Source organism: Electrophorus electricus, chromosome 21 (assembly GCF_041902795.1).
Source record: "Electrophorus electricus isolate QZ-2024a chromosome 21, ASM4190279v1, whole genome shotgun sequence".
Taxonomy (NCBI): Eukaryota; Metazoa; Chordata; class Actinopteri; order Gymnotiformes; family Gymnotidae; genus Electrophorus; species Electrophorus electricus.
The window spans coordinates 16,841,418-16,868,277 of record NC_137517.1 but is presented as its reverse complement, the minus strand read 5'-3'; the positions used below and the strand labels follow the sequence as shown (position 1 = coordinate 16,868,277).

Genomic DNA, 26,860 nt, shown 5'->3' with positions numbered 1-26,860 from the left:
GTACATCCCCAACTCCTGCTTAAATGTGTCGTTAGTTCTGGATTCCCGGCAGAAAGCAGCAGGCTGAAACTGGACAGACGCATGAATCCCACCCGGTGAAAACGTGTTTTATTGAACCCGCTGCTGTTTTAAACTGACGCGCGCGCACACACCGGTGTAAAGCCCAGGGTCTCTCAGGCCCGTCCTGCAGGGTTTAGTGTCTGCCCTGCTTCAGACAGACGGCAGGCTGAACCAGGCAGCCACTGCAGGAGAAACACTAAACAGTGTGTTTCAGGACCCACAGCTCTAAAACACTGATAACGTTTGTGTTATCCATCCATTCATCCATCCACCCACGGACGTGTTATCCATCCATCCATCCATCCATCCATCCATCCATCCAACACACACACACACACACACACACACACACACACACACACACACAAAATCCCAAGTTCCAAAGTATCCCAACTCAGGTCCAGGAGTGCAGGGCTTCCGTATGCTGGATGGGAATGCCGATATTCTGTGTGGTCTGGCCCAAGGCTGTGATCAGTACATTAGGTGGTGCAGAGTTCTGTTATACCAGCAGCACTGCGTTAATACAGCCATCGTTCTCCGGGTTGTTTGTCACCTGGGCGTATTTCCCTGGAACAGGCACAAAGGTACACCAGCATGTTACCAGCACACACTCTGTATGTCTTTCTGAATACTTTTTCATTGTTTTTTTTAAAAACATATTTGCTGTACTATTTAGGTTGTTACTTGTTTTATGTCAGTCCAAACATGAAGCCCCGCTGACATCCGGCACTGACACCCAGACGACTGAAATCCAGCTGACTGATGCCCATGGTTAGCCAGATTTACTTTTTTGAGCCAAACTAGTTTTTTAATATTTTAATTCCAGTGGTATTCAAACGCGGACCTCAAATCCAAATTCAGTCCTGGATTCTGTAATCCCTTGTAATTGATCAACGTATGTGTTTGGGCACTTTGTTGAAACACTGACTCCTAGGGAGGGTGGAAACCCTATAGGTCCTGGACCTTGAGGACGGGGAGCTATTGAACACCTCTGATCTACACCATCAGTAACTCTCAATGCAACATCACAGGACACTGCCCCTGGACTGACATCATCTCAGTGAAAAAAAGTTCAATGAAAAGCTCAGGTGATCCTCAACACTCCAGCCAATCAGACGAAACATACTTTGCATATGAGACTTTTGACACAATTACTACTTTACTTTGTAGTTTTTGCTACACCCTTCTACTTCTGGGTAGCACTCAACAACATTACTAGCCCTTCCCTTGGGGTTCATCCAGATCAACATGGTCTTCTGACAGGACTAAACGTTTAGCTCAGATCAGGGCTGGAACTAAACTCTGCAGAGACTGCATTACTGCTCCTTCGCTCAGAGACCTTCAGAAGTCAAGCCTGGTCCCTGAATCCGAATCCACTCAGCAGTTGACTCCTCTGACTGTCCATTTTGTCATCACACCTGACCAAGTCAGCATGGAAAACCAGGAACATTTGAGCCCGTGTGTGTGTTCGTGTGTGTGCGTAACAAGTCACTCACTCACCCCAGATGACTTTGCCGCCCTGGGTGACCAGGCCAAGCTCGCTGACGTTGACCTCGATGACCGTTCCCTTGGTGATGACCCCGAGGGTGGTGTAGAGAGGGGAGGAGGGGTTCTTTTTCACGCCCAGAATGGGCAGGCAGAATGTGGCCTTCAGCTCAGGGTGAGTGACGTGTGCCTTCTTGAACCTCAAACCCTAAAGGCCGAGAGAGGAGGAGAGCAGCAGCACATTAAATCCCTACTACTCCCTTACAGATGCTGAACAGGTTAACCCTAAACCCTAAACGCAAATCCCTAACCCCTAAAACCTAACCCCTGACCCCTTAGTTCAGCACACGCAATTTTAAGTGGAGAAGAGTGCCGATGAGAAAAAGCATGTGCGCTAGAGCAGAAAACCCTCCTCAGCGGGAACCACTCTGGTTTAAGTGAAGCTGTGTTAGACATTTTAAGTCGAATAGATTCCCCCCCCCCCCCCCATCCCGTGAGCATGCTCTGCCTCACCATGGGTCTGATGAAGCGCTCGTATTTGGGCGGTTTGCGCGTGAAGCCATCTCCGACGAAGCAGACTTTGGTGACCATCCTCTTCCAGGCCTTCTTCTGCCTCTTCCCCGTGCGAACCACCTTCAGCACCTCCGTCTCGCCCTGAGCACGCACCTTTGGTACGGGCACCTCCCACTTCCCCTAATACCCAATCAAAAGCAAGCACTCTAATTGTTAGATGGAGAGGAAGGAATAGCTTTCAAATCAGGTGAAGGGGCACAACGAGCCTTCTCTTTTAAAAGTGGATTCATGAAGGACTGTGCGTGCCTAACTCCTTCTTTTTAAGGAGGATCCAGGTGCAGTAAGTAATTGCAGGTAGTGTGAAACAGTTAAAAATACATTAGTTATTTTTAATGACCTTGAGAAATGAATGGTCATGCAGAGATGATGACCAGATTGTCTTTTTGTTGCTGCTGTTAAACATTTCATCGGTGTTAGCAGAATTTGTGTCTAAATAGAAAATACAACACAATGCCATATAGTGTCAAATATACATGCCAACTTGGGATGACCTTTTTAATTTTTTTAGAAATCTTTTTATAATTTTATGAACCAGGGCTCTGAGTCATCACCTCAACAGATACGTTGTCATGTGATTCCAACCAATGATCATTAAATGAAGATCAACCATGGACCAAATGATGGAGACTCACCTACATCACTTTTTGTTTTCTGGTAGCACTGCAAAAGAATCTAGTAAAAGTTGCCTGCATGGCGTTTTCCCATGCAGAGACGATGCTCAAATCACTGCAGAGTTTGTAATGATCGTTTTTTGTTGTATGAAAGTGATATATAACTGTCAAAAACAGGTTTTATGAAAATGCTTTTGATTCATTTAGGGTGGACTGGTGAAATCTACTCACACTAAACACTGATATATATGGGCAACTCCAAGCATTTAAATCAGATCTCCATTTAATCCCCAAAACATTTATGGACTTCCTGTAGATGTAACTGCCAACCTTTTTAAAGGAGTGGTTCACAAAAAATCCAATGTAAACAATTTTCTTTTTGTGTTTATGGATTAGTGAGGCCACGTTTACTATCCAATGTTTCCTTTGTTTGGGACTGGATTTATGAAGTTAATCTAAGCAATTCTCCCAAATCTGATGTGTCCTGTTAAGTAATGTCACACAGACTTAACATTGTGATTTAGGACACAGTCTGACTTTGTATGATTTTCTGTAAAAATACACAACTACACAGAAGAGGTGAAAGCTATAATCATATCAGTAATGGACATCTAGAATCAATTTTATTAAGTTCCTGGTATCTTACAAAATTATTTTAAAATGAAATCACAGTTTTATAATATCAATGGAAATAAATATAGGGAGTTTTGATTAAAATGATTTACACCACTTGCTAGCTACACTAGCCTAGTAGCCCCAGCCTCAAGCTAAGGAAGGAAACATCGGACACCAAACAAGTGCATTTGGTGTACAGTTGATAAAGCCCAAATTAAACTAGCAAGTAAAAAATTATTAAATTGTGTGAGCAGCACTGTGGGTTGGACTGACGAGGTCAACTGAAGTATGAAGAGACCAAGAATCGCAGCTGTAGAATAAAAGATTTAATTTATGCGCAGTTTGCTGGCTCATGCTTTGAAAATCATAGACTGAAAATTAATGTTTCTTGGGGTACATGAATAGAGAAACTACAGAAAACTATCATAATACACTAACATTAGAAATGGTTGCTTGACAACAGCTTCAGGCGAAACATTACATTTTTCTGATAACGGAACCAAAAAAGCAGGTAGTCCTTTTGGTGTCATCACATACTCATGGAAATTCTGCTGAGAAGCTCATCAAAAAGGGGTCGTAACAGGAGATGTAAATGTGCTGGTAGATGTACCACAAAGGACAGATGGGGGTGTTGGACTTTCCATTGAATACTGTGGCTGCCCTTGTGGATTTTCTGAGGAATATGATTTCTCTGATTTGGTCAGGTTGTTTAGCCACACTAGTTTCAGTAGAGCACTTTTTACGAGTGTTGGTGTGTGTCACTAGTTTCACTATAACACGTCCTACTTGTGTTACTGTGGGTCACTAGTTTGTTGTAAAAACAAGTTAATTGCAAAAAGTCTTTCAGAGGGATGCAGCACTCTTAAAATTGCTATGATATTGTGGTATGATCACAAAACCATCAAGTGCTTTGTTGCAAATAGTCAACAGGGTCACAAGAAACATGTTGAGAAAAAAAGATGCAAATTAACTGTCAAAGATTTGAGAAGAATCAAACGTGAAGTGACCATGAACCCATTAAGCTCCAGTGCTATCATATTCCAGAACTGCAACCTACTTGGAGTGCCCAAAAATACAAGTTGTTCAGTACTCAGAGACATGGCCATGGTAAGGAAGGCTAAACCTGACCACCAGTGAACAAGACAAATAAGGTGAAATGTCAAAACTGGGCCAAGAAATATCTAAAGACAGATTTTTCAAAGGTTTTATGGACCAATAAGACAAGAGTGACTCTTGATGGATCAGCTGCATGGGCACAGAGCTCCACTTCGACTCAGACACCAGCAAGGTGGAGGTGGAGTATTGCTATGGACTGGTATTATTAAAGATGAACTAGGTGGACCTTTTCGGGTTGAAGATGGACTCAAAATCAACTCCCAAACCTATTGCCAGTTTTAGAGGGCTTTTTTTTAAAAGCAGTGGTACAGGGAAAAGTCTGCATCTTTCAAAAAGACCATGATTTTATGCAGGACAATGTTCCAATGCATGCATCAAAGAAAAACAACTTTGTAGCCCGATCACTGTAGACTAGCCTACGTATTGAAAGCCTGTCGGCCTTTATCCTTTTAGATTTCGCTAACCACTGCGTATTTTAACGTTACATGTTTACCCAAACGTTGGAACATTTTACTTGCGGTTAGATCAGCTAAGCGCTGCTGGCGTTGAAGAATGTTTAGGGCTAAAGTGATCGGGGTTAGATGGCATGATTTGGGTATTTATGGTCTAATGAAGGTTCTGGATTTAGAGATGTTGTGGCTTGAATTTATTGGGCATTCCGGGCACACGAACTGGACATTTAAACAATTCATATAACTGTTGTTCAACTCTGAAACATTGATCCCACCCCGGTTCTTGTTTCTGCGCGTCGCAGGAAACTCGCGTCACTCTCTAGCGAGATCTTCAGGAAGTGCCGGTAGTTGAAGCCACTCACTGTTGTTTATATGGTTTCATTAAATGTAAACATACACCTGTGACTTAAGTTTAAAATGAAAGAAACGTTCTCAGCGTTGTTCCATTTTATACTGATATCGAGTGTTGTCGTGCATGCTTTTGAACCAATTTCTACAACCATTGTTGCCGGACTTGGCACATCCGCCTTAGGAAAGAAATTGTACAATTATTTATTTGAAACGTGTGATGACAACTGGATCGGTTTTAACGCAACCGGTGAGCGAATCCTCCAAGTCGGGGATTATGAATGCGAACACGTTGGTGTCGATTAGTGAGCTTTACGTCTGGGAGCCAGTGGCTGCACTTGCCTGAACTACTCAGTTTACTTTCGTTTCAGGTTCCTCTGGATTTCAGCTAGCTAACGCTCCCGATGCTGCACAGCCATTAAACTAAACAGCATTGTAGAGGTTTCGGTTCATCACTGCTTTATTTGTAGCTGCTGCTTCGCCTTTTAAGGATACATTTTGTGAAAGCGAAGGTATTAGGTGGATTTGCCTGTTATTAAGGCCTCTTGTTATGTGTATGTGAATATGCATTATTACACCGTTCATAACAAAATGCGAACAATTTAGCGCCTCGCATGACAATCTCAAGATTTCCAGCGAATCATTGGTGCCCTAAAATCAGTTTTCTGTCTTATCCATTTATTGTCTTCAGCGCGACTTGTTTGTGCAGAAATTCTATGTGCTTGTCCCACGCGACCTGTTTGTGCAGTAATTCTCTGCTTCTCTTGCAGGTCTCCAGGAGGACCTGGAGGAAAAGCTGTTCGGCCAGCACGTGGCTTCGCGGGTCATCCTCAAAGCAGTGACTGGGTTTATGAACAGCGAGAACCCCAAGAAACCGCTAGTTCTATCCCTGCACGGCTGGACTGGCACGGGGAAAAACTTTGTGAGTCAACTGATTGCGGAGAATATTTACCAGAAAGGAATGGCCAGTGGGTTCGTGCATCTCTTCACAGCTACGGCACACTTTCCCCATGAGGTGCATTTAGAAACATACAAGGTAGGCGGTGCCATCAAAGTTAATCCTCAAACTGCTTTGTCAAAAATAATTCATTGCCACACATAAAACTCATAACTGTTCTGCTTTCTGTGAGTGCAGATGCTAATGCCCCTGTCTACGTGCGCTGTCTTTCTCAGGCACAATTGCAGCAATGGATAAAAGGCAATGTGACAAATTGCCCACGTTCCATGTTCATATTTGATGGGATGGATAAGATGCGCCCCGGCCTGATTGATGGCATAAAACCATATCTGGACTTCTATGAGAGACTGGACGGAGTGTCCTACAGACAGGCCATCTTCATCTTCCTCAGGTGTGTAGTGTCACTGGGAAATACATTAATGCAGGGTAGGTTAAATTAGGAAACATTCCAGACCTGTGTTGACATTGAGATTAGTGGTATGCTGTACTGTCATTTGCATGTTGTTTGTTTTTCAGAAAAATCTTGAATATTTTATATTGGCATTTAGAAGGATAAGAGGGTTTCACATGTGCAGTTGTATGATCAGGTGTTTCCTAACCTGTTCCTCATGCTAATCTGTACAGCATATCTGTTTATAACTGAGTGGTCCCTCATGTTCAGCATTTCCATTTAAAGTCCCACCCCTTTATACACACACACACACACACACACACACACACACACACACACACACACACACACTCTCAAAGGTATCGATCTACACTCTTGGAACTGTAGAACCCCATGGAATGAATGTTTAGGGGGGCAGTGATAGCTCAGTGGTTACGGTACTTGACTAGCGATCAGAAGGTTGCCGGTCCAAGCCCAACCAAGTTGTCACCATTGGGCCCCAGAGCAAGGTCCTTAACCCTCAGTTGCTCAAACTGTGTTCATTTGGGAAAAAATGTTGGCTAAATGCTGTAAATTTAGCATATATTTGGGTATCACCTTTCTACTGAACTAGGGATGAGGTCATCAGCCTTACAAATCACCAACACACTGGTAGTGTGTCTCAGTCTCTTACTCTGTGTGTTCGTGCGTGTTTCACCATAGTAATGCCGGAGCTGAGGAGATTGTGCATGTGGCTCTGGATTTCTGGACGTCGGGAAGAGAACGAGAGGAGATCGAGCTGAAGGATCTGGAGATGGCTCTGTCCCTGTCTGTCTTCAACAACAAGAACAGTGAGTATCAGGCACATGTAATGGTCAGTAAGGACAGTGAGTAGCAGGCGTGTGTAACGGTCATCAGCCCCTTCTCCATCTCCAAAGGAACTTGTCTTATGAGAGAAATTCCTGTGATGTTGACTGTGGAAATTCTCTGGGTGTACTTTGTGTATAATGTGAAAGAGTTCAAAGTTAAAACTGTATCACAATAGAAGTGTACGATGCATGTGAATCTATAAGCGTCTTACACTCTTTCCTTTCCCCTTCTATTAAGCCATTTTTCTCCATTTATTGCTCATCTATCTATCTATCTATCTATCTATCTATCTATCTATCTATCTATCTATCTATCTATCTATCTATCTATCTATCTATCTATCTATCTATCTATCTATCTATGTGGTCTCTGGCACTCCAATTTAATAGATAAGAACTTGGTGGACTTCTTTGTGCCTTTCCTGCCGCTGGACTTCAAGCACGTGGTTCAGTGTGGCATGGCAGAGATGGCTGCCAAAGGCCTCACCCCCGACGCTGCCGTGGTGGACCACATGGCGCGGGACATGAACTACTTCCCCAAGGACGAGCGTGTCTTCTCCCTGCACGGCTGCAAGGTGATCTCCATCCGGCTGGACTTCTACATCGACTGAGATGCGCCACTTTCCCCTAAAATGCAGCCCCCAAATATACTTCTAACACTACTGCTGTCCTCGAGGGGTTGTGGACTATTTTGACGGAGTCACTTGTGTTTATATGGAGTGGCAGGAATAGCTTTCAAATCAGGTGAAAGGGCACAACGAGCCTTCTCTTTTAAAAGTGGATTCACTGGGCGTGCCTAACTCCTTGTTTTTAAGGAGGATCTTTACTTTTTATAAATCTTTATATAATTTTATGAACCAGGGTTCTGAGTCATCACCTCAGCAGATACATTGTTATGTGATTTCAACCAATGATCATTAAATGAAGATCAACCATGGACCAAATGATGGAAACTCACTGACATTTGTTTTCTGGTAGCACTGCAAAAGAATCTAGTAAAAGTTGCCTGCATGGCATTTTCCCATGCAGAGGTGATGCTCAAATCACTGCAGTTTGTAATGATCATTTTTCTTTTATGAAAGTTGTCAAAAACTGGTTTTATGAAAATGATTTTAAATTATTTAGGGTGGACTCACACTACTCGTACTAAACACTGATTTATATGGGCAACTCCAAGCATTTAAGTCAAGTGTCCATTTAATCCCAAAAACATTTATGGTCTTCCTGTAAATTTAAGTGCCAACCTTTTTAAAGGAATGGTTCGCAAAAAAAAAAAAAAAAAAAAAAAAAAAATCCAATTTGCACAATTTTCTTTTTGTGGATTAGTGAAGCCACGTTTACTGTCCAATTTGTTTGGGACTGGATTTATGAGGTTAATCTAAGCAATTCTCCCAAATCTGATGTGTCCTGTTAAGTAATGTTACACAGACTTAACATTGTGGTTTAGGACACAATCTGACTTTGTATGATTTTCTGTAAAAATGCACAACTACACAGAAGAGGTGAAAGCTATAATCTTAGCTGTAATGGACATGTAACAGGACTCACGCTCGTTCCATGCTGACAAACAGCACAGTGATAATGCAGCCAGTACATGTAGTTGTCTTACATTTTTCAGGGTGGCCATCTATAGAGGGAATTGCTAAATTAATGAATATGTGTGTATATATGTTTATTGTAATAAGGTAAAGGGAGTTTGAGTCCAAAGAGTACAACTACCTGTTTTATCCAGCTGTCGTAAGGGTGATGAGGGGATTTTCCAAGTAAAAAGGGGAGGACAAAATCCTCTGTGTTTGGATATGTTTTTTTATTTTAATAAGGACATTTTGGATAATGGGAAACTGTTTTAAATAAGCTTTTATTTTGAACAATAGGGAGGAAATGTTATGAACTTCATAATTTAAGTACCAGAAATGGTCTGGTCCATGGGACGAACAGTATATATAAGAAGTGGGTTTAGGCAGAGGTGTGGAGGTAGCCAGTAGATACGTGCTGATATACTGGTGCAATTGGAATGCACATGGAGTTACATTTATTTGTTTTGTTGTTGTTGTTGACTGATTTTATTTCCTTCCTTTGGTAGTTTTCTTTGAAATGCTATTTATTCTTTGTCTGCTTATGGTATCATGTGCCTGTCACTGGACTTTTGGGAAAATAAATCACCATCATTTGCAAATCTACTACCTGTATTGCTCTGTTTGATCTCCCCGCACTGTCCTGTTACAGGAATCACTTTCTTTGAGTTCCTGGTATCTTACAAAATTATTAAAAAATTTAATTACAGTTTTATATCAATGGAAGGAAGTATATGGAGTTTTGATTGTAATGATTTACACTACTTGTTAGCTACACTAGCCTAGTAGCCCTAGCACCAAGCTAATAAAGGAAATGTTGGACACCAAACAGATGGATTTGGTGTACGGTTGATAAAGCCCAAATTAGCAGCACTGTGGGTTGGACTGACGAGGTCAACTGAAGCATGAAGAGACCAAGAGAAGAGACCAAGAATCGCAGCTGTAGAATAACAGTTTGTTGGCTCGTGCTTTGAAAATCAGTGATCGATGAGGATCACTAGTTTCACTATAACACATCCTACTAGTGTTGGTGTGGGTCACTAGTTTCACTATAACACATCCTACTAGTGTTGGTGTGGGTCACCAGTTTCACTATAACACATCCTACTTGTGTTGGTGTGGGTCACTAGTTTCACTTATGTAACTCATGATGTGTCATTTAATCCCAAATGTGTGTTCATTTTCTTACCTCCACTAAATATGTGAAGGTTACAGTCCAGCCACCTAAATCCTCTGCCCAGCTCCACTTATACTACATAACATGTATTGGCCTTAAATGGAGATTTATTGAAGATTCCATGCGGTCAGAACTTTACAGAGCACGGTTGCCAGCTGTCGCTAACCATGCATAATTGTTTTCTCTCTACTTCTCAGCCTTTTATTTTTATTTTCACCATTTGCTGGGTGATATTTATACTTTTTCATTCTTTCGTTTTACATCTTTGCTGGATTATTTGGGTTGTTACACAAATTAAAGGGAGTGAAAACATCAAAGGCCCAAAAATGGGCAGCGATGAAAGAAGCCCCACCGATGCCCAGACGACTGACGGGCAGCACTGACGTCCAGACGACTGACGGGCAGCACTGATGCATACGACTGACAGGCAGCACAGACGACTGACAGGCAGCACTGACGTCCAGCACTGACACATACGACTGACAGGCAGCACTGACGTCCAGCACCAACATCCTTTAATATCTTTGCCAGTGGAAAATAATCAACTTGGTGTTTATTTTATGTATTTAAGATTTATGAACGAAGATTCAACCTAAAGATCTAAAGGCTTTTATATTTATTATATTGCTGTTTTCATATTACATTGTTTCATAAGTGATCATTAATGAAACCTTGAAAACATTAAACGAATATTATAATATTAAATTATAACATCGTAAATTCTCTACATCGTAATTACTTGCTATGTCTCAGCCACTCATATTGGCTTTAGTGAATTACCTCGTCAAATTTGGGCTTATTATTTTTAATGATTGTATAAAAATCTTAATGTACATCCCCAACTCCTGCTTAAATGTGTCGTTAGTTCTGGATTCCCGGCAGAAAGCAGCAGGCTGAAACTGGACAGACGCATGAATCCCACCCGGTGAAAACGTGTTTTATTGAACCCGCTGCTGTTTTAAACTGACGCGCGCGCACACACCGGTGTAAAGCCCAGGGTCTCTCAGGCCCGTCCTGCAGGGTTTAGTGTCTGCCCTGCTTCAGACAGACGGCAGGCTGAACCAGGCAGCCACTGCAGGAGAAACACTAAACAGTGTGTTTCAGGACCCACAGCTCTAAAACACTGATAACGTTTGTGTTATCCATCCATTCATCCATCCACCCACGGACGTGTTATCCATCCATCCATCCATCCATCCATCCATCCAACACACACACACACACACACACACACACACACACACACACACACACACACACACACAAAATCCAAAGTTCCAAAGTATCCCAACTCAGGTCCAGGAGTGCAGGGCTTCCGTATGCTGGATGGGAATGCCGATATTCTGTGTGGTCTGGCCCAAGGCTGTGATCAGTACATTAGGTGGTGCAGAGTTCTGTTATACCAGCAGCACTGCGTTAATACAGCCATCGTTCTCCGGGTTGTTTGTCACCTGGGCGTATTTCCCTGGAACAGGCACAAAGGTACACCAGCATGTTACCAGCACACACTCTGTATGTCTTTCTGAATACTTTTTCATTGTTTTTTTTAAAAACATATTTGCTGTACTATTTAGGTTGTTACTTGTTTTATGTCAGTCCAAACATGAAGCCCCGCTGACATCCGGCACTGACACCCAGACGACTGAAATCCAGCTGACTGATGCCCATGGTTAGCCAGATTTACTTTTTTGAGCCAAACTAGTTTTTTAATATTTTAATTCCAGTGGTATTCAAACGCGGACCTCAAATCCAAATTCAGTCCTGGATTCTGTAATCCCTTGTAATTGATCAACGTATGTGTTTGGGCACTTTGTTGAAACACTGACTCCTAGGGAGGGTGGAAACCCTATAGGTCCTGGACCTTGAGGACGGGGAGCTATTGAACACCTCTGATCTACACCATCAGTAACTCTCAATGCAACATCACAGGACACTGCCCCTGGACTGACATCATCTCAGTGAAAAAAAGTTCAATGAAAAGCTCAGGTGATCCTCAACACTCCAGCCAATCAGACGAAACATACTTTGCATATGAGACTTTTGACACAATTACTACTTTACTTTGTAGTTTTTGCTACACCCTTCTACTTCTGGGTAGCACTCAACAACATTACTAGCCCTTCCCTTGGGGTTCATCCAGATCAACATGGTCTTCTGACAGGACTAAACGTTTAGCTCAGATCAGGGCTGGAACTAAACTCTGCAGAGACTGCATTACTGCTCCTTCGCTCAGAGACCTTCAGAAGTCAAGCCTGGTCCCTGAATCCGAATCCACTCAGCAGTTGACTCCTCTGACTGTCCATTTTGTCATCACACCTGACCAAGTCAGCATGGAAAACCAGGAACATTTGAGCCCGTGTGTGTGTTCGTGTGTGTGCGTAACAAGTCACTCACTCACCCCAGATGACTTTGCCGCCCTGGGTGACCAGGCCAAGCTCGCTGACGTTGACCTCGATGACCGTTCCCTTGGTGATGACCCCGAGGGTGGTGTAGAGAGGGGAGGAGGGGTTCTTTTTCACGCCCAGAATGGGCAGGCAGAATGTGGCCTTCAGCTCAGGGTGAGTGACGTGTGCCTTCTTGAACCTCAAACCCTAAAGGCCGAGAGAGGAGGCGAGCAGCAGCACATTAAATCCCTACTACTCCCTTACAGATGCTGAACAGGTTAACCCTAAACCCTAAACGCAAATCCCTAACCCCTAAAACCTAACCCCTGACCCCTTAGTTCAGCACACGCAATTTTAAGTGGAGAAGAGTGCCGATGAGAAAAAGCATGTGCGCTAGAGCAGAAAACCCTCCTCAGCGGGAACCACTCTGGTTTAAGTGAAGCTGTGTTAGACATTTTAAGTCGAATAGATTCCCCCCCCCCCATCCCGTGAGCATGCTCTGCCTCACCATGGGTCTGATGAAGCGCTCGTATTTGGGCGGTTTGCGCGTGAAGCCATCTCCGACGAAGCAGACTTTGGTGACCATCCTCTTCCAGGCCTTCTTCTGCCTCTTCCCCGTGCGAACCACCTTCAGCACCTCCGTCTCGCCCTGAGCACGCACCTTTGGTACGGGCACCTCCCACTTCCCCTAATACCCAATCAAAAGCAAGCACTCTAATTGTTAGATGGAGAGGAAGGAATAGCTTTCAAATCAGGTGAAGGGGCACAACGAGCCTTCTCTTTTAAAAGTGGATTCATGAAGGACTGTGCGTGCCTAACTCCTTCTTTTTAAGGAGGATCCAGGTGCAGTAAGTAATTGCAGGTAGTGTGAAACAGTTAAAAATACATTAGTTATTTTTAATGACCTTGAGAAATGAATGGTCATGCAGAGATGATGACCAGATTGTCTTTTTGTTGCTGCTGTTAAACATTTCATCGGTGTTAGCAGAATTTGTGTCTAAATAGAAAATACAACACAATGCCATATAGTGTCAAATATACATGCCAACTTGGGATGACCTTTTTAATTTTTTTAGAAATCTTTTTATAATTTTATGAACCAGGGCTCTGAGTCATCACCTCAACAGATACGTTGTCATGTGATTCCAACCAATGATCATTAAATGAAGATCAACCATGGACCAAATGATGGAGACTCACCTACATCACTTTTTGTTTTCTGGTAGCACTGCAAAAGAATCTAGTAAAAGTTGCCTGCATGGCGTTTTCCCATGCAGAGACGATGCTCAAATCACTGCAGAGTTTGTAATGATCGTTTTTTGTTGTATGAAAGTGATATATAACTGTCAAAAACAGGTTTTATGAAAATGCTTTTGATTCATTTAGGGTGGACTGGTGAAATCTACTCACACTAAACACTGATATATATGGGCAACTCCAAGCATTTAAATCAGATCTCCATTTAATCCCCAAAACATTTATGGACTTCCTGTAGATGTAACTGCCAACCTTTTTAAAGGAGTGGTTCACAAAAAATCCAATGTAAACAATTTTCTTTTTGTGTTTATGGATTAGTGAGGCCACGTTTACTATCCAATGTTTCCTTTGTTTGGGACTGGATTTATGAAGTTAATCTAAGCAATTCTCCCAAATCTGATGTGTCCTGTTAAGTAATGTCACACAGACTTAACATTGTGATTTAGGACACAGTCTGACTTTGTATAATTTTCTGTAAAAATACACAACTACACAGAAGAGGTGAAAGCTATAATCATATCAGTAATGGACATCTAGAATCAATTTTATTAAGTTCCTGGTATCTTACAAAATTATTTTAAAATGAAATCACAGTTTTATAATATCAATGGAAATAAATATAGGGAGTTTTGATTAAAATGATTTACACCACTTGCTAGCTACACTAGCCTAGTAGCCCCAGCCTCAAGCTAAGGAAGGAAACATCGGACACCAAACAAGTGCATTTGGTGTACAGTTGATAAAGCCCAAATTAAACTAGCAAGTAAAAAATTATTAAATTGTGTGAGCAGCACTGTGGGTTGGACTGACGAGGTCAACTGAAGTATGAAGAGACCAAGAATCGCAGCTGTAGAATAAAAGATTTAATTTATGCGCAGTTTGCTGGCTCATGCTTTGAAAATCATAGACTGAAAATTAATGTTTCTTGGGGTACATGAATAGAGAAACTACAGAAAACTATCATAATACACTAACATTAGAAATGGTTGCTTGACAACAGCTTCAGGCGAAACATTACATTTTTCTGATAACGGAACCAAAAAAGCAGGTAGTCCTTTTGGTGTCATCACATACTCATGGAAATTCTGCTGAGAAGCTCATCAAAAAGGGGTCGTAACAGGAGATGTAAATGTGCTGGTAGATGTACCACAAAGGACAGATGGGGGTGTTGGACTTTCCATTGAATACTGTGGCTGCCCTTGTGGATTTTCTGAGGAATATGATTTCTCTGATTTGGTCAGGTTGTTTAGCCACACTAGTTTCAGTAGAGCACTTTTTACGAGTGTTGGTGTGTGTCACTAGTTTCACTATAACACGTCCTACTTGTGTTACTGTGGGTCACTAGTTTGTTGTAAAAACAAGTTAATTGCAAAAAGTCTTTCAGAGGGATGCAGCACTCTTAAAATTGCTATGATATTGTGGTATGATCACAAAACCATCAAGTGCTTTGTTGCAAATAGTCAACAGGGTCACAAGAAACATGTTGAGAAAAAAAGATGCAAATTAACTGTCAAAGATTTGAGAAGAATCAAACGTGAAGTGACCATGAACCCATTAAGCTCCAGTGCTATCATATTCCAGAACTGCAACCTACTTGGAGTGCCCAAAAATACAAGTTGTTCAGTACTCAGAGACATGGCCATGGTAAGGAAGGCTAAACCTGACCACCAGTGAACAAGACGAATAAGGTGAAATGTCAAAACTGGGCCAAGAAATATCTAAAGACAGATTTTTCAAAGGTTTTATGGACCAATAAGACAAGAGTGACTCTTGATGGATCAGCTGCATGGGCACAGAGCTCCACTTCGACTCAGACACCAGCAAGGTGGAGGTGGAGTATTGCTATGGACTGGTATTATTAAAGATGAACTAGGTGGACCTTTTCGGGTTGAAGATGGACTCAAAATCAACTCCCAAACCTATTGCCAGTTTTAGAGGGCTTTTTTTTTTTAAAAGCAGTGGTACAGGGAAAAGTCTGCATCTTTCAAAAAGACCATGATTTTATGCAGGACAATGTTCCAATGCATGCATCAAAGAAAAACAACTTTGTAGCCCGATCACTGTAGACTAGCCTACGTATTGAAAGCCTGTCGGCCTTTATCCTTTTAGATTTCGCTAACCACTGCGTATTTTAACGTTACATGTTTACCCAAACGTTGGAACATTTTACTTGCGGTTAGATCAGCTAAGCGCTGCTGGCGTTGAAGAATGTTTAGGGCTAAAGTGATCGGGGTTAGATGGCATGATTTGGGTATTTATGGTCTAATGAAGGTTCTGGATTTAGAGATGTTGTGGCTTGAATTTATTGGGCATTCCGGGCACACGAACTGGACATTTAAACAATTCATATAACTGTTGTTCAACTCTGAAACATTGATCCCACCCCGGTTCTTGTTTCTGCGCGTCGCAGGAAACTCGCGTCACTCTCTAGCGAGATCTTCAGGAAGTGCCGGTAGTTGAAGGCACTCACTGTTGTTTATATGGTTTCATTAAATGTAAACATACACCTGTGACTTAAGTTTAAAATGAAAGAAACGTTCTCAGCGTTGTTCCATTTTATACTGATATCGAGTGTTGTCGTGCATGCTTTTGAACCAATTTCTACAACCATTGTTGCCGGACTTGGCGCAGCCGCCTTAGGAAAGAAATTGTACAATTATTTATTTGAAACGTGTGATGACAACTGGATCGGTTTTAACGCAACCGGTGAGCGAATCCTCCAAGTCGGGGATTATGAATGCGAACACGTTGGTGTCGATTAGTGAGCTTTACGTCTGGGAGCCAGTGGCTGCACTTGCCTGAACTACTCAGTTTACTTTCGTTTCAGGTTCCTCTGGATTTCAGCTAGCTAACGCTCCCGATGCTGCACAGCCATTAAACTAAACAGCATTGTAGAGGTTTCGGTTCATCACTGCTTTATTTGTAGCTGCTGCTTCGCCTTTTAAGGATACATTTTGTGAAAGCGAAGGTATTAGGTGGATTTGCCTGTTATTAAGGCCTCTTGTTATGTGTATGTGAATATGCATTATTACACCGTTCATAACAAAATGCGAACAATTTAGCGCCTCGCATGACAATCTCAAGATTTCCAGCGAATCATTGGTGCCCTAAAATCAGTTTTCTGTCTTATCCATTTATTGTCTTCAGCGCGACTTGTTTGTGCAGAAATTCTATGTGCTTGTCCCACGCGACCTGTTTGTGCAGTAATTCTCTGCTTCTCTTGCAGGTCTCCAGGAGGACCTGGAGGAAAAGCTGTTCGGCCAGCACTTGGCTTCGCGGGTCATCCTCAAAGCAGTGACTGGGTTTATGAACAGCGAGAACCCCAAGAAACCGCTAGTTCTATCCCTGCACGGCTGGAGTGGCACGGGGAAAAACTTTGTGAGTCAACTGATTGCGGAGAATATTTACCAGAAAGGAATGGCCAGTGGGTTCGTGCATCTCTTCACAGCTACGGAACACTTTCCCCATGAGGTGCATTTAGAAACATACAAGGTAGGCGGTGCCATCAAAGTTAATCCTCAAACTGCTTTGTCAAAAAGAATTCATTGCCACACATAAAACTCATAACTGTTCTGCTTTCTGTGAGTGCAGATGCTAATGCCCCTGTCTACGTGCGCTGTCTTTCTCAGGCACAATTGCAGCAATGGATAAAAGGCAATGTGACAAATTGCCCACGTTCCATGTTCATATTTGATGAGATGGATAAGATGCACCCCGGCCTGATTGATGGCATAAAACCATATCTGGACTTCTATGAGAGACTGGACGGAGTGTCCTACAGACAGGCCATCTTCATCTTCCTCAGGTGTGTAGTATCACTGGGAAATACATTAATGCAGGGTAGGTTAAATTAGGAAACATTCCAGACCTGTGTTGACATTGAGATTAGTGGTATGCTGTACTGTCATTTGCATGTTGTTTGTTTTTCAGAAAAATCTTGAATATTTTATATTGGCATTTAGAAGGATAAGAGGGTTTCACATGTGCAGTTGTATGATCAGGTGTTTCCTAACCTGTTCCTCATGCTAATCTGTACAGCATATCTGTTTATAACTGAGTGGTCCCTCATGTTCAGCATTTCCATTTAAAGTCCCACCCCTTTATACACACACACACACACACACACACACACACACACACACACACACACACACACTCTCAAAGGTATCGATCTACACTCTTGGAACTGTAGAACCCCATGGAATGAATGTTTAGGGGGGCAGTGATAGCTCAGTGGTTACGGTACTTGACTAGCGATCAGAAGGTTGCCGGTCCAAGCCCAACCAAGTTGTCACCATTGGGCCCCAGAGCAAGGTCCTTAACCCTCTGTTGCTCAAACTGTGTTCATTTGGGAAAAAATGTTGGCTAAATGCTGTAAATTTAGCATATATTTGGGTATCACCTTTCTACTGAACTAGGGATGAGGTCATCAGCCTTACAAATCACCAACACACTGGTAGTGTGTCTCAGTCTCTTACTCTGTGTGTTCGTGCGTGTTTCACCATAGTAATGCCGGAGGTGAGGAGATTGTGCATGTGGCTCTGGATTTCTGGACGTCGGGAAGAGAACGAGAGGAGATCAAGCTGAAGGATCTGGAGATGGCTCTGTCCCTTTCTGTCTTCAACAACAAGAACAGTGAGTATCAGGCACATGTAATGGTCAGTAAGGACAGTGAGTAGCAGGCGTGTGTAACGGTCATCAGCCCCTTCTCCATCTCCAAAGGAACTTGTCTTATGAGAGAAATTCCTGTGATGTTGACTGTGGAAATTCTCTGGGTGTACTTTGTGTATAATGTGAAAGAGTTCAAAGTTAAAACTGTATCACAATAGAAGTGTACGATGCATGTGAATCTATAAGCGTCTTACACTCTTTCCTTTCCCCTTCTATTAAGCCATTTTTCTCCATTTATTGCTCATCTATCTATCTATCTATCTATCTATCTATCTATCTATCTATCTATCTATCTATCTATCTATCTATCTATCTATCTATCTATCTATCTATCTATCTATCTATCTATCTATCTATCTATCTATCTATCTATCTAGGTGGTCTCTGGCACTCCAATTTAATAGATAAGAACTTGGTGGACTTCTTTGTGCCTTTCCTGCCGCTGGAGTTCAAGCACGTGGTTCAGTGTGGCCTGGCAGAGATGGCTGCCAAAGGCCTCACCCCCGACGCTGCCGTGGTGGACCACATGGCGCGGGACATGAACTACTTCCCCAAGGACGAGCGTGTCTTCTCCGTGCAGGGCTGCAAGGTGATCTCCAGCCGGCTGAACTTCTACATCGACTGAGATGCGCCACTTTCCCCTAAAATGCAGCCCCCAAATATACTTCTAACACTACTGCTGTCCTCGAGGGGTTGTGGACTATTTTGACGGAGTCACTTGTGTTTAGATGGAGTGGCAGGAATAGCTTTCAAATCAGGTGAAAGGGCACAACGAGCCTTCTCTTTTAAAAGTGGATTCACTGGGCGTGCCTAACTCCGTTTTTAAGGAGGATCTTTACTTTTTATAAATCTTTATATAATTTTATGAACCAGGGTTCTGAGTCATCACCTCAGCAGATACATTGTTATGTGATTTCAACCAATGATCATTAAATGAAGATCAACCATGGACCAAATGATGGAAACTCACTGACATTTGTTTTCTGGTAGCACTGCAAAAGAATCTAGTAAAAGTTGCCTGCATGGCATTTTCCCATGCAGAGGTGATGCTCAAATCACTGCAGTTTGTAATGATCATTTTTCTTTTATGAAAGTTGTCAAAAACTGGTTTTATGAAAATGATTTTAAATTATTTAGGGTGGACTCACACTACTCGTACTAAACACTGATTTATATGGGCAACTCCAAGCATTTAAGTCAAGTGTCCATTTAATCCCAAAAACATTTATGGTCTTCCTGTAAATTTAAGTGCCAACCTTTTTAAAGGAATGGTTTGCAAAAAAAAAAAAAAAAAAAAAATCCAATTTGCACAATTTTCTTTTTGTGGATTAGTGAAGCCATGTTTACTGTCCAATTTGTTTGGGACTGGATTTATGAGGTTAATCTAAGCAATTCTCCCAAATCTGATGTGTCCTGTTAAGTAATGTTACACAGACTTAACATTGTGGTTTAGGACACAATCTGACTTTGTATGATTTTCTGTAAAAATGCACAACTACACAGAAGAGGTGAAAGCTATAATCTTAGCTGTAATGGACATGTAACAGGACTCACGCTCGTTCCATGCTGACAAACAGCACAGTGATAATGCAGCCAGTACATGTAGTTGTCTTACATTTTTCAGGGTGGCCATCTATAGAGGGAATTGCTAAATTAATGAATATGTGTGTATATATGTTTATTGTAATAAGGTAAAGGGAGTTTGAGTCCAAAGAGTACAACTACCTGTTTTATCCAGCTGTCGTAAGGGTGATGAGGGGATTTTCCAAGTAAAAAGGGGAGGACAAAATCCTCTGTGTTTGGATATGTTTTTTTATTTTAATAAGGACATTTTGGATAATGGGAAACTGTTTTAAATAAGCTTTTATTTTGAACAATAGGGAGGAAATGTTATGAACTTCATAATTTAAGTACCAGAAATGGTCTGGTCCATGGGACGAACAGTATATATAAGAAGTGGGTTTAGGCAGAGGTGTGGAGGTAGCCAGTAGATACGTGCTGATATACTGGTGCAATTGGAATGCACATGGAGTTACATTTATTTGTTTTGTTGTTGTTGTTGTTGACTGATTTTATTTCCTTCCTTTGGTAGTTTTCTTTGAAATGCTATTTATTCTTTGTCTGCTTATGGTATCATGTGCCTGTCACTGGACTTTTGGGAAAATAAATCACCATAAAATAAATCACCATCATTTGCAAATCTACTACCTGTATTGCTCTGTTTGATCTCCCCGCACTGTCCTGTTACAGGAATCACTTTCTTTGAGTTCCTGGTATCTTACAAAATTATTAAAAAATTTAATTACAGTTTTATATCAATGGAAGGAAGTATATGGAGTTTTGATTGTAATGATTTACACTACTTGTTAGCTACACTAGCCTAGTAGCCCTAGCACCAAGCTAATAAAGGAAATGTTGGACACCAAACAGATGGATTTGGTGTACGGTTGATAAAGCCCAAATTAGCAGCACTGTGGGTTGGACTGACGAGGTCAACTGAAGCATGAAGAGACCAAGAGAAGAGACCAAGAATCGCAGCTGTAGAATAACAGTTTGTTGGCTCGTGCTTTGAAAATCAGTGATCGATGAGGATCACTAGTTTCACTATAACACATCCTACTAGTGTTGGTGTGGGTCACTAGTTTCACTATAACACATCCTACTAGTGTTGGTGTGGGTCACCAGTTTCACTATAACACATCCTACTTGTGTTGGTGTGGGTCACTAGTTTCACTTATGTAACTCATGATGTGTCATTTAATCCCAAATGTGTGTTCATTTTCTTACCTCCACTAAATATGTGAAGGTTACAGTCCAGCCACCTAAATCCTCTGCCCAGCTCCACTTATACTACATAACATGTATTGGCCTTAAATGGAGATTTATTGAAGATTCCATGCGGTCAGAACTTTACAGAGCACGGTTGCCAGCTCTCGCTAACCATGCATAATTGTTTTCTCTCTACTTCTCAGCCTTTTATTTTTATTTTCACCATTTGCTGGGTGATATTTATACTTTTTCATTCTTTCGTTTTACATCTTTGCTGGATTATTTGGGTTGTTACACAAATTAAAGGGAGTGAAAACATCAAAGGCCCAAAAATGGGCAGCGATGAAAGAAGCCCCACCGATGCCCAGACGACTGACGGGCAGCACTGACGTCCAGACGACTGACGGGCAGCACTGATGCATACGACTGACAGGCAGCACAGACGACTGACAGGCAGCACTGACGTCCAGCACTGACACATACGACTGACAGGCAGCACTGACGTCCAGCACCAACATCCTTTAATATCTTTGCCAGTGGAAAATAATCAACTTGGTGTTTATTTTATGTATTTAAGATTTATGAACGAAGATTCAACCTAAAGATCTAAAGGCTTTTATATTTATTATATTGCTGTTTTCATATTACATTGTTTCATAAGTGATCATTAATGAAACCTTGAAAACATTAAACGAATATTATAATATTAAATTATAACATCGTAAATTCTCTACATCGTAATTACTTGCTATGTCTCAGCCACTCATATTGGCTTTAGTGAATTACCTCGTCAAATTTGGGCTTATTATTTTTAATGATTGTATAAAAATCTTAATGTACATCCCCAACTCCTGCTTAAATGTGTCGTTAGTTCTGGATTCCCGGCAGAAAGCAGCAGGCTGAAACTGGACAGACGCATGAATCCCACCCGGTGAAAACGTGTTTTATTGAACCCGCTGCTGTTTTAAACTGACGCGCGCGCACACACCGGTGTAAAGCCCAGGGTCTCTCAGGCCCGTCCTGCAGGGTTTAGTGTCTGCCCTGCTTCAGACAGACGGCAGGCTGAACCAGGCAGCCACTGCAGGAGAAACACTAAACAGTGTGTTTCAGGACCCACAGCTCTAAAACACTGATAACGTTTGTGTTATCCATCCATTCATCCATCCACCCACGGACGTGTTATCCATCCATCCATCCATCCATCCATCCATCCAACACACACACACACACACACACACACACACACACACAAAATCCCAAGTTCCAAAGTATCCCAACTCAGGTCCAGGAGTGCAGGGCTTCCGTATGCTGGATGGGAATGCCGATATTCTGTGTGGTCTGGCCCAAGGCTGTGATCAGTACATTAGGTGGTGCAGAGTTCTGTTATACCAGCAGCACTGCGTTAATACAGCCATCGTTCTCCGGGTTGTTTGTCACCTGGGCGTATTTCCCTGGAACAGGCACAAAGGTACACCAGCATGTTACCAGCACACACTCTGTATGTCTTTCTGAATACTTTTTCATTGTTTTTTTTAAAAACATATTTGCTGTACTATTTAGGTTGTTACTTGTTTTATGTCAGTCCAAACATGAAGCCCCGCTGACATCCGGCACTGACACCCAGACGACTGAAATCCAGCTGACTGATGCCCATGGTTAGCCAGATTTACTTTTTTGAGCCAAACTAGTTTTTTAATATTTTAATTCCAGTGGTATTCAAACGCGGACCTCAAATCCAAATTCAGTCCTGGATTCTGTAATCCCTTGTAATTGATCAACGTATGTGTTTGGGCACTTTGTTGAAACACTGACTCCTAGGGAGGGTGGAAACCCTATAGGTCCTGGACCTTGAGGACGGGGAGCTATTGAACACCTCTGATCTACACCATCAGTAACTCTCAATGCAACATCACAGGACACTGCCCCTGGACTGACATCATCTCAGTGAAAAAAAGTTCAATGAAAAGCTCAGGTGATCCTCAACACTCCAGCCAATCAGACGAAACATACTTTGCATATGAGACTTTTGACACAATTACTACTTTACTTTGTAGTTTTTGCTACACCCTTCTACTTCTGGGTAGCACTCAACAACATTACTAGCCCTTCCCTTGGGGTTCATCCAGATCAACATGGTCTTCTGACAGGACTAAACGTTTAGCTCAGATCAGGGCTGGAACTAAACTCTGCAGAGACTGCATTACTGCTCCTTTGCTCAGAGACCTTCAGAAGTCAAGCCTGGTCCCTGAATCCGAATCCACTCAGCAGTTGACTCCTCTGACTGTCCATTTTGTCATCACACCTGACCAAGTCAGCATGGAAAACCAGGAACATTTGAGCCCGTGTGTGTGTTCGTGTGTGTGCGTAACAAGTCACTCACTCACCCCAGATGACTTTGCCGCCCTGGGTGACCAGGCCAAGCTCGCTGACGTTGACCTCGATGACCGTTCCCTTGGTGATGACCCCGAGGGTGGTGTAGAGAGGGGAGGAGGGGTTCTTTTTCACGCCCAGAATGGGCAGGCAGAATGTGGCCTTCAGCTCAGGGTGAGTGACGTGTGCCTTCTTGAACCTCAAACCCTAAAGGCCGAGAGAGGAGGCGAGCAGCAGCACATTAAATCCCTACTACTCCCTTACAGATGCTGAACAGGTTAACCCTAAACCCTAAACGCAAATCCCTAACCCCTAAAACCTAACCCCTGACCCCTTAGTTCAGCACACGCAATTTTAAGTGGAGAAGAGTGCCGATGAGAAAAAGCATGTGCGCTAGAGCAGAAAACCCTCCTCAGCGGGAACCACTCTGGTTTAAGTGAAGCTGTGTTAGACATTTTAAGTCGAATAGATCCCCCCCCCCCCCCCCATCCCGTGAGCATGCTCTGCCTCACCATGGGTCTGATGAAGCGCTCGTATTTGGGCGGTTTGCGCGTGAAGCCATCTCCGACGAAGCAGACTTTGGTGACCATCCTCTTCCAGGCCTTCTTCTGCCTCTTCCCCGTGCAAACCACCTTCAGCACCTCCGTCTCGCCCTGAGCACGCACCTTTGGTACGGGCACCTCCCACTTCCCCTAATACCCAATCAAAAGCAAGCACTCTAATTGTTAGGGCTAGATAATCAGATATGAACGAGGCTAGGCACAGATCTGAAAAACCACAGCAATAGTAAATAGTTTGGATTCTATTTGAATGCAAGACCCTGATTGGGCAAAAGGTTTCTTGGTAATCATGCGATTGGACAGGACTTACAGCCTTTTCCTTCCTCTTCTGTTTGATCATGTTGGAGAGAACCTTGGCACGTGATTGGCCCTCTCTGTCCAGCAGGTATGCTGGCACAGCTCCATCTGGGGTCTTGTCGTCGTCTTTCTGTTTGGTTCTTCTCTGTTCGTGCATCTTAATGCTACAAACACACAGAAAACCTGCATCAGCATTACACACACACACTATTGCTGCCCTTACTGTCATGTGAAGGGAGAAGTGTTCTACACAGTGTAGTGTACAGATGACCAGACATTCCCCACCATTATGCAGGGAACACAGACCCAACATTCCCAAACACATGCATTCTAATGTAACTCTGTTCATCTGATTATATGTATACTAAAAAAAGACCCGTCCTGTCCCAAACAGTCTAGCAATGTTCTAAACCTTCCTAACCAATCACATCCCAGCACTTCAGGTTCACTGTTAGATGCTGAAACAAGGTCCCCAGGCTTTTTATGCTTTGCCTGCTCCATTTCTCATGTTTCTATGGCACCTGTGCCAGAAACCGCTACAGCTGCGGCAGCACGCACTTACGTTTTCTTCATCTGGATCTTCTCGGCGTGCCTCTGTTTGTGGTAGAGCTTGGCTTTCAGGCCAATCAGCTTCTTGGCTTTGTGTGAGCGCTCATGCGCCTCACGACTCTCCTTCTTCCTCTTCCTCTCATGGTGGTCGAGCCGGTAACCATGGCGCTTACGGTGTAGCTCAATGTGCTCGTTCTGTGGCTGTGGAAAACATCCAAAAACACAGTGAAGACTACCGAACACGCGTTACTATACTGACCATATACACAGTGAAGACTACCGAACACGCGTCACTATACCGATTATATACACAGTGAAGACTACGGAACACGCGTCACTATACCAACCATATACACAGTGAAGACTACCGAACACGCTTCACTATACCGACCATATACACAGTGAAGACTACCAAACACGCTTCACTCTACTGACCATATACACAGTGAAGACTACCGAACGCGCACAAAGTCCAACATATGACAAAACAACATTAGAGCTGTTCGCAGCGTTAAGATCTTTAGATCTTTATATGAATACAGGTACTCAAAAGTATAAACTAAAATCCCCAAGATCATACCGCCTTTACTGAGTCTGTGGCCTCACTAATCAGCTTCTCAATTATTCATAAATGTGGAAAATGCAACCCATTCACTTGTTCATCATGAACATATTAACCATCTTTGTTAAACCGTCATCAACTGATCTAAATATTCACAAACGAATACCTCCATTAAAACTGCAAGACCAAGGGAGCTTCCAGTACTCAGTAGCCAGTATAAGACCGTATACGCCTTTCAGGACCGTTAGCCAAGCTGGGAGCATCCAGTACTCAGTAGCCAGTATAAGACCGTATACGCCTTTCAGGACCGTTAGCCAAGCTGGGAGCATCCAGTACTCAGTAGCCAGTATAAGACCGTATACGCCTTTCAGGACCGTTAGCCAAGCTGGGAGCATCCAGTACTCAGTAGCCAGTATAAGACCGTATACGCCTTTCAGGACCGTTAGCCAAGCTGGGAGCATCCAGTACTCAGTAGCCAGTACAAGACCGTATACGCCTTTCAGGACCGTTAGCCAAGCTGGGAGCATCCAGTACTCAGTAGCCAGTATAAGACCGTATACGCCTTTCAGGACCGTTAGCCAAGCTGGGAGCATCCAGTACTCAGTAGCCAGTATAAGACCGTATACGCCTTTCAGGACCGTTAGCCAAGCTGGGAGCATCCAGTACTCAGTAGCCAGTACAAGACCGTATACGCCTTTCAGGACCGTTAGCCAAGCTGGGAGCATCCAGTACTCAGTAGCCAGTATAAGACCGTATACGCCTTTCAGGACCGTTAGCCAAGCTGGGAGCATCCAGTACTCAGTAGCCAGTATAAGACCGTATACGCCTTTCAGGACCGTTAGCCAAGCTGGGAGCATCCAGTACTCAGTAGCCAGTGTCCGCCATGCCGTGACGCTACCGCATGTGCTACCTGTTAGCATACAACAACAAGGTTCTGTCGCTGTTCGTAAAACGAAGACACTCGTTGGCTCCTTACCATTTTGGGAGACGGTGTTCACGTGTTTAAAATGTAGAAATGCTCAATGAATGGATTCCTGTTGTTATAAAAAGGGGGTTTCAGGGCTTATTTTCTGTGAGGCGTGGGGGTTTCGATGTTATGTTCCCACAGCCCGGGGCTGAAAGGAAGTTCGCAGTCCAAAGTCGTCCGTGTGCATGCGTCTGCAGAACAGGACAGGAAGATTTTTTAAAATCATATACACAGGATCCGTTCTCATAAAATAAGTAATTTCAATA

General features: G+C 42.8%; 4 protein-coding genes across 7 annotated transcripts; 2 read left to right on the top strand and 2 right to left on the bottom strand.

Annotated features, from left to right (window-relative positions):
• Positions 1 to 86: 86 nt before the first annotated feature.
• On the bottom strand, positions 87 to 2,253 carry LOC145652885 (ribosome biogenesis protein NSA2 homolog). The gene is made up of 3 exons (XM_081704675.1): positions 2,059 to 2,253; positions 1,561 to 1,753; positions 87 to 627 (listed from the first exon to the last, which is right to left on the bottom strand). The coding sequence occupies exons 1-3, from the start codon at positions 2,134 to 2,136 to the stop codon at positions 560 to 562; spliced, it is 339 nt and encodes a 112-aa protein (XP_081560801.1). The 5' UTR covers positions 2,137 to 2,253; the 3' UTR covers positions 87 to 559.
• Positions 2,254 to 4,776: 2,523 nt separating this feature from the next.
• Positions 4,777 to 9,501, top strand: LOC145652884 (torsin-1A-like). Of its 3 annotated transcripts, none has more exons than XM_081704668.1 (5): positions 4,777 to 5,256; positions 6,031 to 6,296; positions 6,434 to 6,609; positions 7,312 to 7,439; positions 7,848 to 9,501. In XM_081704668.1, the coding sequence occupies exons 2-5, from the start codon at positions 6,111 to 6,113 to the stop codon at positions 8,066 to 8,068; spliced, it is 711 nt and encodes a 236-aa protein (XP_081560794.1). In that variant the 5' UTR covers positions 4,777 to 5,256; positions 6,031 to 6,110; the 3' UTR covers positions 8,069 to 9,501. The 3 variants fall into 3 exon arrangements, with proteins under 3 accessions (XP_081560794.1, XP_081560792.1, XP_081560793.1); XM_081704666.1 differs by having other exon boundaries at positions 4,778 to 5,510; XM_081704667.1 differs by lacking the exon at positions 4,777 to 5,256 and adding an exon at positions 5,521 to 5,772.
• Positions 9,502 to 11,124: 1,623 nt separating this feature from the next.
• nsa2 (NSA2 ribosome biogenesis homolog (S. cerevisiae)) lies at positions 11,125 to 26,762 on the bottom strand. 2 transcript variants are annotated; one of them, XM_081704673.1, is made up of 6 exons: positions 26,604 to 26,762; positions 25,079 to 25,266; positions 24,530 to 24,680; positions 13,101 to 13,280; positions 12,607 to 12,799; positions 11,125 to 11,673 (listed from the first exon to the last, which is right to left on the bottom strand). In XM_081704673.1, exons 1-6 carry the CDS (start codon positions 26,604 to 26,606, stop codon positions 11,606 to 11,608), a joined length of 783 nt encoding a protein of 260 aa, XP_081560799.1. In that variant the 5' UTR covers positions 26,607 to 26,762; the 3' UTR covers positions 11,125 to 11,605. The 2 variants fall into 2 exon arrangements, with proteins under 2 accessions (XP_081560799.1, XP_081560798.1); XM_081704672.1 differs by lacking the exons at positions 11,125 to 11,673; positions 12,607 to 12,799; positions 13,101 to 13,280 and adding exons at positions 22,212 to 22,740; positions 23,674 to 23,866; positions 24,172 to 24,351.
• On the top strand, positions 16,257 to 20,863 carry LOC118240079 (torsin-1B-like). The gene is made up of 5 exons (XM_081704674.1): positions 16,257 to 16,301; positions 17,076 to 17,341; positions 17,479 to 17,654; positions 18,357 to 18,484; positions 18,898 to 20,863. Exons 2-5 carry the CDS (start codon positions 17,156 to 17,158, stop codon positions 19,143 to 19,145), a joined length of 738 nt encoding a protein of 245 aa, XP_081560800.1. The 5' UTR covers positions 16,257 to 16,301; positions 17,076 to 17,155; the 3' UTR covers positions 19,146 to 20,863.
• Positions 26,763 to 26,860: the final 98 nt, after the last annotated feature.

Coding starts and splice junctions, on each gene's coding strand:
- LOC145652885 (XM_081704675.1), bottom strand. CDS start 2,136: ATGGTCACCAAAGTCTGCTTCGTCGGAGATGGCTTCACGCGCAAACCG. Junction 1,754..2,058: donor AGCGCTTCATCAGACCCATG/GTGAGGCAGAGC, acceptor CTCGGCCTTTAG/GGTTTGAGGTTCAAGAAGGC. Junction 628..1,560: donor GGGCGGCAAAGTCATCTGGG/GTGAGTGAGTGA, acceptor TGCCTGTTCCAG/GGAAATACGCCCAGGTGACA.
- LOC145652884 (XM_081704666.1), top strand. CDS start 5,330: ATGAAAGAAACGTTCTCAGCGTTGTTCCATTTTATACTGATATCGAGT. Junction 6,610..7,311: donor GCCATCTTCATCTTCCTCAG/GTGTGTAGTGTC, acceptor GTTTCACCATAG/TAATGCCGGAGCTGAGGAGA. Junction 7,440..7,847: donor TGTCTTCAACAACAAGAACA/GTGAGTATCAGG, acceptor CCAATTTAATAG/ATAAGAACTTGGTGGACTTC.
- LOC118240079 (XM_081704674.1), top strand. CDS start 17,156: ATGAACAGCGAGAACCCCAAGAAACCGCTAGTTCTATCCCTGCACGGC. Junction 17,342..17,478: donor TGCATTTAGAAACATACAAG/GTAGGCGGTGCC, acceptor TGTCTTTCTCAG/GCACAATTGCAGCAATGGAT. Junction 17,655..18,356: donor GCCATCTTCATCTTCCTCAG/GTGTGTAGTATC, acceptor GTTTCACCATAG/TAATGCCGGAGGTGAGGAGA.
- nsa2 (XM_081704673.1), bottom strand. Junction 24,681..25,078: donor AAGATCCAGATGAAGAAAAC/GTAAGTGCGTGC, acceptor GTGTGTTTGTAG/CATTAAGATGCACGAACAGA. Junction 13,281..24,529: donor AGAAGAGGAAGGAAAAGGCT/GTAAGTCCTGTC, acceptor ATTGGGTATTAG/GGGAAGTGGGAGGTGCCCGT.